Raw genomic sequence first — 11,541 nt, 5'->3', positions numbered from 1 at the left:
GGAGTCATTGAAGATTAAAAGCACACAATGGCTTTGGCTTTATTTTAATTTGGTCACTTCTGTTATTATGTGCATTAGGTGACCAACATGAAGATTTCTCATTTCTGGGCTCTGTTCTAATTGGTTGCTTTAGAAGATCTAACGTCAATAAAAGGCTATGTTCAAATGTCAGAGGGCAACTGAGAATACTGCTTGGAGGACAGCACCTGAAGCAAAACCATTTTCACTACATTAAGGTCTGTATTTTGTCCTTCATATTCAAACATGATATATGATTTGATCATTTTGTTAGCAGCAAATAATCTAGATAATGTATGGAGTACAGTAGCCCCAGTATCTTAGCAACAGTAATCACGTTTGTGGTCTGTCTGTCAATATTCCAGATTGCAAAATGAAGCTTCTTCTTTTTGTAGCCTTCATGGCCACCATCTTCAATGTGAGTATATCACATGATCATCACACAACAATGTCCAACATCCAATGTTAGCGTTCAAAATGACTCAGCCAATCATTTTTTTTCTCAATGATCTCTTTTTAGGTCAATGCTGGCAAGGTAGGATGCTGGACACTAAAAACATATTTATCCTTCACCAATCCAATGCTATTAGGTTGATGGGAAGTATTGAATGAGAGCACACTTCAGGAGAAGCTGTTGATAGAATTCAAGGTCATGTCATATCTATCTTTGCCGTTTCTCAGAAGCTGAGACTGCTGGCAGGTCTAAACGGTGGAGTTGTGTCTGGGGTTAACCCTGGACTGGTGGTGGGGGGCCTGAACCCTGGCGTCCTCAGTGGTGGCACTGGGTTGATTGGGCAGCCTATGTTTGCCCAGGTCAGTCATCAATATCTTTGTTTGCAGTTTCATTCTATTTCAAGAAATGTATTATACAGTAACTGTTCACTACAGGTGGATAAACAAACAAGTAACTGTTTTTAAACTACTTATACACCTTTTTATAAATCATTTCACATAACAGTCTATGCAAGAGACAGCCAACTGTGTATTAGATGATGTGGAAGGGAAAACGATATTTTTTATCTAAGTGCTCAATAATTTGGCACGACTTTCTCCCCTCGCTCATACAGATGGTTCCAGGTGTCCCCACGTATGTCATGCAGCCCCAAGCTGTCCCCGCTGGTCCCTATGGTTTCCCAAATGTCGGGATGCAGCAGCCTCAACCGTTCCCTAACTTCCCTGGGCAGTACCAGTATCCTGGCCCACCAGCTAATGGGGTATGACTCTAAATAAATACACGTTCATACTCTTATTCTGCTACATATATTATTTTCTGTTATTTTAATGTTTTATGAGTTTTAAAAATGGGAAATACATTGTACACATTTTTGACCTGCATGTTTATATTGCACATTATGCGTTTGTCTTTTGGTGTTATTATAGTATTATGTGAGAAGAAACAATGGGAAAGGCTTTGCAGTAATTAAAATGTCAATTCTCCCTTAAACAGCTGCCTTACTACATGGGCGTCCCTCAAATGGCAGGAATGAATCCTCCACAACAGCAAGTCATGGTATAGTCGACTCTATGTATTCAAACTTATGCTGTGTTCATTTGATGTCGGAAACTGGGAAACGCTGACATTTCAAATTTGCTAACCTAGGCGGAAGAGTTGGAATGTGAGTTTCCTACTTGGGAGGTATCAGAATTAATCAATAGGAAGCTCTACGCAAATAACTTATGTTAATTTTAACTCGGAGGTCCCCAGTTTCCGACGTGACGTGAACACGATATGATCACCAGAGGGCGAGAGTGTATTACATACCAGGAAAATACATGAATAAATGTTTTTTGAACATTTTGAGCATTCCATAATTTACAATTTATAATAAATGTATAATAATAACTCTTCCTTCTGGTTAGGGAGTCCAAGGTGCAGGTGGGATTCCCATGATGCAGCAGCCACAGCAGGGTCCTCCACAAGCAGAGCCAGTGAGAAGATTCAAGGTACAGTAATGGTCACTGACTGTACAGTACATGTGCCTCATGGTCAATAGTGTATCTCAATATGTAATTAACTCTGTGTAAGGAAATGAATCTAGCTAATGTGCGTATGTTCATACGATTTTCACCTTTAGCGCTTTCTGATGAGGAGGGCTCACACCATGAAACCTGATTTGGACATTCAGGTACAGAATGATGCACATTTAATCTGATACATACAGTAGTTATGAATTGCTTAAGTACTGCTTATGAATGTGTTATGTATGGGTTATGAATGTGTTATGAACTTATAAACGATAAGATAGCTCCTGTTATCAGAAGGGTTTTACTGATTTGTATTTATACTTGTTGGCTATCCTTTCTCATTCAGATTTCAACTGAGACAACCACAACTCCCTCCCCAACTACTTGTTTAGACAATATTCAAGTTTAGAGTGGACAAATTGGAGTGGAACAAGGTATACATCAAAATACAAACAGTCTGCTTACATTTGTGGTACTGTGCAATATCCCATTATTGAAAAAAATGATAAGCAAGAACTATCTCGGGTCATTTATTTACAGGTGTCTGCTCTAGAACATGGACACGGGAATTTTACCAAATTTTACCAAAAAGTTAATCATATCAGATACCATAGCAGTTAAGAGCTTTCGGCCATTAACCGAATGGTTGCTGGTTCGAATCCCTGAGCCAACTAGGTGAAAAATCGGTCGATGTGCCCTTGAGCAAGACATTTAACCCTAATTGCTCCTGTTAATCGCTCTGGATAAGAGCATCTGCTAAATGACAACATATACTGTCTTCTAACATTGTATGCATGCAGATGTTATTTGACTTATGCAAGTCAGTTAAGAACAAGTTCTTATTTACAATGACGGCTTAGGAACAGTGGGTTAATTGCCTTGTTCAGGGGTAGAACGATAGATTTTTTAACCTTATCAGCTCAGGGATTCGATCTAGCAACCTTTCGGTTACTGGCCCAACACTCTAACCACTAGGCTACCTGCCTCTGTCCATGTATCTTTGTTAAAATGTCAATAAACATGACTATTAACCTTCATAAAAGTTGTTTGGTTTGAAATGGTTTTCCACTGCATGGTTGATTTTTGTCCCTTCCATGTTTATCATGCAAATGTATGGCATGTTGCCCCGATTTCTAGAATCTAATTTTGGCCTATATTGTCATCTAGTGGCAGAATTAAATGAATTGTAAAATATTATGAGCCCAGTTTACCGGACTCAGATTAAGTTTACTCCATAAGAAGCACTTTCAATGGAGAATCTCCACTGAGCATGCCTTTTAGTCCAGGACTAGGTTGAATTTCTGTCCAGGAAACCAGACATTTAAGAATTTCTGAGGACCTGAGAAAGTGCAGAAACTGTACATAGAAAAGTACATAGACAGGCTACAAGTGACTGCAGGGCTCTACGAAGAACAGACGCAGCGCCATGAAAAAGTGACTAAGGGCGCAGTTGAAATCGGGGAGGAGGCACAATTTTGGGGGGTTCTTGCAATGGAATTATATTGAATTCTGCTTATATCACGCTATACCACAATAAACATAAAGTCCAAATGCTAAGACTCCGAGACCATTGATTGAGTGCTTTTGAAGTGACAGGTTGGTGCAAAATCTGTAGCCTATCCCCACTGCACTGTATCAGCACAATGGACAGCGCCCTACACACTAAAGCAATGACACTTTGGTAATGAATATAGGCTACAAGATAGAGAGGGTCATTCACCTATAACAAACAACCTATGTGAATTCAGCCGTACACACAGCTGTCTTACCAAGATAATGCACCCAAATGCTGAAAGTAGTAGCCTTGTTATTCATGCATGCAAACAAAAATACTTAATAACAGTTTGGCTTAGAATACCGACACAACTGCGAATACGAACAAACGAATGTGAATAGAACAAAACAGTGGTACCAAGTAGGCCTAGTAGACAAAATATCAGATCGATAAAGGCATGACCCAATCTATATTTAGGCTAGTTACATTAACAGTAACCAAACACAGTAAACAAAAGGCGAATGGAGATCCGAATAACCAAAATATAGACTACTGTCACGACTTCCGCCATTTGTGCCTCTCCTTGTTCGGGCGGTGTTCGGCGGTCGTCGTCACCGGCTTGCTAGCTGCCATCGATCCAAGTTTCTTTTTCCATTTGTTACGTCTTGATTGTACACACCTGGTTCCCATTACGTTATTATTATTTCCCTATTTAACCCTTTGGTTCTCATTAGGTTTTGTGCGTGATTGTTCCTGGTTTTGTGTTAGTCTTTTGTGTTAGGGCTTGTTATTTCCTGCGTGGATTTATTGGCTGATTATTTTTGGCGGATAATTTTTCCAGAGTAAAGTACGTTATTTTACTCAGTTCTGTGTCCTGTCCTGCACCTGATTCCGTCCTCACCTCTACATAACTGACACATGACAGCTACAACCTACTATAGTGAGAAGCAGCCATGCAGCGCTGTCTTGCCCAGAAAAAAGGCTTCAGACATGGAAAATCATGCAACTCATGTGTACAGCAACACGTGATATGGCACAATACTCTTCTGTGGATTCAATTCGACCCAACGTAATCAATTACGCAATGCCAGCCTACCATAAACATGTTTCCAATACGCGCAGTTCCATTTACAACCACGAAAACCATAATAGAATGTATCTATTTTTATGATGATTCGGCAGTAACCCAGTATTCCAGAAACTCTTCCTATGAACCAGATGCTATTTAATTAAAGTTTTTGGACGGAACCTGCGGCTAGGGTTGTATTCTAGATTAACCTGGGCTGGCTCCTCTGTTCCAAGATTGTCAGGAACAGTCGGAGGTGGAGGGGGCTGTGGAGCCAATATCCTGGCAGTGCTTGTGGAAGGGTGGGTAGGCTCTGCCTGCGAAGCTAGCTGGAGATTGGCGGCATCAACGCAGCTGGGCTTGACGGTGGCCTCGGTGGTTTGATGCTGCAGCTGCTGCTCATCACTCTCCTTCTTCTTTTGGCTTTGTTTGGGTACTTTGGCTGTGGCTCATTAGCTGGTTCAAGCAAGCCCCCCCCCCCCACACACACACACATCCCATGCTCTCTGTTCAGTGGAGATACAGATTTTGCACCAACCTGTTACTTAATCATTTGAACTGTTTTGGATATTTTTATATAGGGACATAGAACTAAAACTGAGGGGGCACAAGTTTCAACTGAGGGGCCTTAGCCCCCTTTTGCTCCCTCGTGGAACTGGGCCTGATGAAGAACAAGGGCAAGTGTTCTACTGTAGATGGCACTTCTCACACTTCCTCAATCTCTTTTAGAGATTGGTTTTATCCTAACCAAATGATGAAGGTTAGGATCTAAAACCAGCAGCCCTCCTGTTGCCAGTTCAGTAACCACTGGGATTTGAACCAGCAAACCTATAATACCTTATTTACAGGACACAATCAACACTGAAAATGTCAATCAAAATACTTCCATTTACACATATCAACCCCACACCAGTCCATAGACTAATCATCTGTCTGAAAACTCTTCACCACCTGCAGCAAACTCTCTTGCAATGACACATTATAATCACAGGTCTCTATGAAAGGTTTACAAAAAATGCAGACTCATAGTCATCATAGGCAATGAGTTCAATGGTCTTTTGGCTAGTATAGGGAAAGTGATGTATAATAGGAGATGATGTATATATTGTGAACATACTGTAGGGGCAGAATACCCATTGAAATAATGGGAGAAGGGTTGGCTGTTATCCACCTAGTATGTGTCACATACTGTAGAGTCAACATATCAGACAACAACATTAGAATTGGAGTATGACACCCCTGATAGATAATGTCCAGCCATGAGATTCATTTTGACTTATGTTCAGTCCATAATGATACAGCTGCATATACCTGCACCGTAACTGTCTGAGTCTGAGAGTGATGTCATCTCAAAGAGCCTGTGCGTCATATTGACCGTAGTCTGTGTGTGTCTGGGACATGACGGCTCAAATGGGAAGCTAGAGATAGTTTAAAAGTAGGAGAGACACAGTAGGCTGCACAGAGATATAAAGAACACACAGGGGGAAAAGGAAGACGGACTGAAGCTGGCGTTCTCTGATAAGGTAACACCGTCATGGACTATCACTTGCTTTTGTGTCAACAAAAACAGTTAAATACAAGTATGTATCACATACAATATGCTCAAGATGGTAACATGTATTGAAATGTCAGATATAAATAACATTTGTTCTGTCTTCATTGTAGGATATCATGAAGCTGCAGACTGTATCTGTTTTGGTCTGCCTTTTTGGTGCTAGCCTTTCACTTCCTGTGAGTTTCACACGTTACTTGAATATTCCTTCATTTATAGCACTACACTTCAAAACGAATCATAACAATCTGTTTTTGTTGCATTTTTAAAGTTATACCAACAGCAAATTGGAATCCTCGCAAGTAACAGCAATGAGGTACATTGAATTGTCCCATTATGTTTTTGTCTGCAACTCTTGACATTGCATTTGTAGTTCAGGATTTTTCCTTTTAAATGGATGTTTAGTAAAATACAATGCAATGTGGAGTAATGTTTGTTAGAAACATTTTCTGACTGCTCACCCATCCTTTACAGATCCTGCGATTCAATGGACTCACCCTGACAGGTGTAGGCTTTGGGCAAACACAAATGCAGGTACTGAACCAATCCAATCGAACTCAATCGAGATAGAAATCATTAGCCATGATAATGCTAAAGACATACTGTAGAACAAAAATATTGATATCATTAGCCACATTTGCATAGTTAAAAATGGTCTCCAGTAATGTATTTCAGGAGCAGCTTCCATTCCCACTATACCTTGAACTACACACATTTTCAGCTTTGGCACATCAGCTGAATTGTTCATTCAATTGCTCATCACCACTTGAACAACTTCGGTCAGCAAAGCTTTGAAATGATCTTAGATCAGAGACAGATTTTTTTACCCAACCTTGTTTGCTCAGGCTTCTCCGTTCATGCCCCCGTACGTGATCCAGCAGCAGCCTGAACTGGGTCTCCCCCAGATGGTGAACTTTAACCCCCAGGTGGGAGGCCCTTTCGGCCCCCAGATGATGTTCCCTACACAGGGGAACCAGCTGCCCCCCGTGCTGTACACCAATGCCCAACAGGAGCAGCCTGGGGCCCCCCAGGACCCCAAAAACCACAATATCCCAAATAACCCCCAGCAACCTCAAAACCCTGCACAGGTAGATCAGTCAGTTAGTCTATGTATGTTTTTACACAAATTCATTGAAATACCAATGTTTTCGATGGATACCAATGACAAAAGGCTTCCCAGCTTTTATTAATGAATACACATGTTTTTTTCCTGAAGTCAGTTTGTCTGTTTTTATACAAATTCTATGTAATTCAATGAAATACCATGTGTCAGGTCATTTCCAGTATTGATTGAAGTTGTATTTCTTTTATATTTTCCTGAAGGGGATTCCCCAGTTTCCTCAGTACTACCCATCCTTTTCATTTCCCCAGCAACCAAGAATGCAGGTACAGTGGAGTTTCACTCTTTCAATGTGATTTGTTCCTCAATGTGCATCTGGTATTCACTGTAAGAGATGATATACACTCTTTATTCAGATTAAAGGATCACTTTACCCCCCATTTTGTGTCGTATTGTGTTAATTAGTCCACTGTTGGTATGGTCCCCACAAATTGGGCATGTCACCAGTAAAATGTTCAAGATAAAGCACTAAAAAGCTAAATGTGTGATCATGAGTTTTGCATAACATGATGCGAAACATATCATCATCACACTTTTTGATCGTTTACGACTCTTAACTTTCACAAGTGTATCTCCCTAGGGCTACCCCTACTACATGTCTTATGGTTACCCCAACTACCCCCAGCCTAACCAGAACAACCAGGTGAACGGGCAGAACCAGCAGAACTTGGAGAAGACCCCTCAGAAACCACAGCTCCCACTACAGGTGAGGAGTGGTCATTACATGGGTGTGCTCTCCCTTCCCCTGATACTGGCCTGCTACACTAGATGCGTGACTTTTGCAGAGTGTAAGACGCTCCTATTAATTTCAATGAACCTATGTATAACCGGGCACGGCTCCAGGAGAATAAAAAAGTTGAATGTGGCAGTTTGAAGTGTGGTGAAATATTCTCAACAGAAAGGAAATTAGAGACAATGAACCGATAGTATATCGTCATTTCATGATTTTAGTTTCATTTTAAACAAACAATCATTTTATAGGCCAGACAGAGTATCTTGATTATTATTATTTTCCCTTTTAAAATTGCAACAGGCTGCCCAACCTCAGGCACCAGGAAAGGTAAGTCATCTCTTACTACTGTGTCTGAATCATATACGGATAACATTAATGTGGCCTCTATGTGAGGGCTGCTGATGTAGACTGTGCTGTATGATATCCAACTGTATTTTTGTGTTGATAGACATGGCCTAAAAGATTCCAGACAGAGGCTGCCAACCCTCCACCAGATCACCGTGGGGACACAGTTGACCCTGGCATAGATGAGGTATGACCTCTACTTCTTATATTATGACTATAACAATACTAACATAATATATTATAGTATGTATACATTGTATATATAGATTTTTAACATGTGATATGAAACATATATTGTTCTTTTATCATGTCATCATGCTAAACATTTTTTACAGGGTCGTCCCAACTTCTCACTCCTGTTTGAGCCATAGAATTGTATGTGGGGGCAAGGAAAATTGAGGTAGGGTAACATTAGGGCCATTTCCAGGTTTTTAATATGGGAAGGAGACATATTTTCAACTGAACATCTGAAATGTATTCATATCAGGAATATACTGTACTTCCATTTACGTGTTTCTTTTTTTGTTTAATCTTCAGGGATCGGCACATCAATCCCAGATTCCTACTCCTATATTTAAGATCTGATTTCAGTTACAATATGATACATTTTCTATTGTCAAATAAATCCATTATCAAGCAAAATCACAGTTGTCAATTGTACTTTGTATGCACACGAAAACAAGAGCTCTTAGGTGGACGTTTTAATGAATGTTATGTAGCAATTGATTGAGAAGGTGTCCAATTATATCACAGAAGTAACCTCCACCAACACCTGCCATGTACTGTATAGATATAAAGAGGATCTAGAGAGGTTACACATAATTTGCCACTGGTGTGCTCTTGAGCCAAAAGGGGTTCCCTGAATAGCCAGAAATATCATCCTGAAATGACCTCACTGCATACCCATACCCACGAGTAAAATCATATATTGTTAGCCTAAAACTAAGGATTGTGTGGTTTCTTGAGTTAAGAAATTGATTGGTATTTAGGAAAAATATTAGCAACTAAAAAATCCATAGTTCATCTTTAAAGTTTAATGTACTCCAGAAAGATATGTAAATGTGTCATCTCAATCCAATCAACGATTCCAATCCAGATGCAAGCCTTGGGCTTCTTCTCCCTGTAAACAGGGAAGAGGTAGTCAGGAACGGATAAAGAAATAGATGATGCATTGCAAAGAAACGGCGAGCCAAAGTGCTTGACAATTCAGGATAGCCTCACCTTCCATACACCTTGTATCCGCCATATTATTTTCCTTCCTCCTCCCGAGTCTCTGTCTCCTCAGCCTGCAGATATATCAGTCATAACATGGTTCAAGTAGGAAATATATTAGTGTACTGTAAGAATACAGATTACAACTCATCATATTAGGAAGAATATAGCAATGTTATTACTAATTTCTTACCTTCATGAATGATGGGAGCTTTGGGTATAGGTTGAAGGATTAAAATAATACATGTTTTAGATGGTATTGTGATTTCTTTGATTGAAAAATAAGCAATATTGTTACATTTGACAATATTTATTCATGACGACACGAAAGCTGAAAGGGAAAATTAAAATCTGAATTAGATACTTACAAGTGCTGTTATCCCATATTCAAATGAGTTTTTTGTCTGCAGGGTAAAGAACAGATAAACATTAAAACATTTGTAAATGTAATTATAAAAACGCTCACAAAATGTTTTCTGTTAACATTGTGATATTTTGATCATGTTAAATCATAAATGTATACATACTGTAGCTGAGGGGTTGTAGATGAGCTTCAGGTAAGGCTGGAATTGAGACAAATAACATTTTTGTTTGTTATTTCTCTAATTTTAAAATCAACTTGTTTTCTGTTTATCCAGCATTGTAAACATATAACAAATATTTTCACCTCTTAAGGATCCGCCCCTTTTTTTCAATTTTTGTCTAAAATGACATACCCAAATCCAACTGCCTGTAGCTCAGGCCCTGAAGCAAGGATATGCATATTCTTGGTACCATTTGAAAGGAAACACTTTACAGTTTTTGGAAATGTGAAAGGAATGTAGGAGAATAAACACAGTAGATCTGGTAAAAGATAATACAAAGAAAAAAACAACCATTCTTTTGTATTTTTTTTGTACCATCATCATTTAAATGGAAAAGAAAAACCATAATGTATATTATTCCAGCCCAGGTGCAATTTCGATTTTGGCCACCAGATGGGAGCAGTGTATGTGCAAAGTTTTAGACTGATCCAATGAACCATTGCATTTCTGTCAAAATGTTGTATCAAGACTGCCCAAATGTGCCTAATTTGTTTATTAATAACTTTTCATGTTCAAAATTATGCACTCTCCTCAAACAATATCACGGTATTCTTTCACTGTAATAGCTACTGTAAATTGGACAGTGCAGTTAGATTAACAAGAATTTAAGCTTTCTGCCAATATCAGATATGTCTATGTCCTGGGAAATTTTCTTGTTACTTACAACCTAATGCCAATCGCATTAGCCTACGTTAGCACAACCATCCCGTGGACGGGACACCAATCCCGAAGAAGGTTCATAAGACACTTACCTGAAAACCAGATGAGTATGGGTATCCAAACTATCAAAACCAGGGACACATAAAAAATATTGACTGCTTTTCAAGTTCTTTCAAGAAATTCACACTTAACCAAAATATAGTAGAATTTGATTTAAAACACAATATCTTTGTCACACCCTGGCCTTAGTTATCTTTGTTTTCATTATTATTTTAGTTAGGTCAGGGTGTGACATGGGGAAGTATGTGTTTTGGTTTGTCTAGGGGTTTGTAGGTTTAATGGGGCAATGTCTTGTCTAGGTGTTTGTATGTCGATGGCTGCCTGGATTGGTTCTCAATTAGAGACAGCTGTGGTTTATTGTCTCTAATTGGGAGCCATATTTAAGGCAGCCATGGGCATCATGTGTTTGTGGGTAATTATCTATGTTGAACGTTTTGTGGCTTGTCTGTACACTTACGTTATTTAGCTTCACGGTCGTTTGTTGTTTTTGTTAGTTTGTGTATAGTGTTCGTTTTCGTGGTTTTCTCTCTTCCACAATAAAGAGATGTATTTTGCACACGCTGCGCCTTGGTCCAATCTCTCTCAAGAAGACGATCGTGACAGAATTACCCACCAACCATGGATCAAGCAGCGTGAGAGGAACCAGGACTCGTGGACTTGGGAGGAAATATTGGACGTAAAGGGACCCTGGGCTCAACCAGGAGAATATCGCCGCCCCAAAGCTGAGCTGG

At 39.6% G+C, this 11,541-nt stretch overlaps 1 protein-coding gene across 1 annotated transcript; it reads left to right on the top strand.

The window, feature by feature from the left end:
* The first annotated feature begins 5,995 nt into the window (after nt 1–5,995).
* odam (odontogenic, ameloblast associated) lies at nt 5,996–8,930 on the top strand. Its single transcript, XM_038981937.1, has 11 exons — nt 5,996–6,067; nt 6,210–6,275; nt 6,368–6,412; nt 6,571–6,630; nt 6,942–7,184; nt 7,420–7,482; nt 7,797–7,922; nt 8,250–8,276; nt 8,398–8,481; nt 8,630–8,694; nt 8,832–8,930. The coding sequence occupies exons 2-10, from the start codon at nt 6,216–6,218 to the stop codon at nt 8,663–8,665; spliced, it is 744 nt and encodes a 247-aa protein (XP_038837865.1). The 5' UTR covers nt 5,996–6,067; nt 6,210–6,215; the 3' UTR covers nt 8,666–8,694; nt 8,832–8,930.
* Nucleotides 8,931–11,541: the final 2,611 nt, after the last annotated feature.

The sequence above is a fragment of the Salvelinus namaycush genome, chromosome 42, assembly GCF_016432855.1.
Source record: "Salvelinus namaycush isolate Seneca chromosome 42, SaNama_1.0, whole genome shotgun sequence".
Lineage (NCBI taxonomy): Eukaryota > Metazoa > Chordata > Actinopteri > Salmoniformes > Salmonidae > Salvelinus > Salvelinus namaycush.
This window is presented reverse-complemented; position numbering and strand designations above follow the sequence as displayed.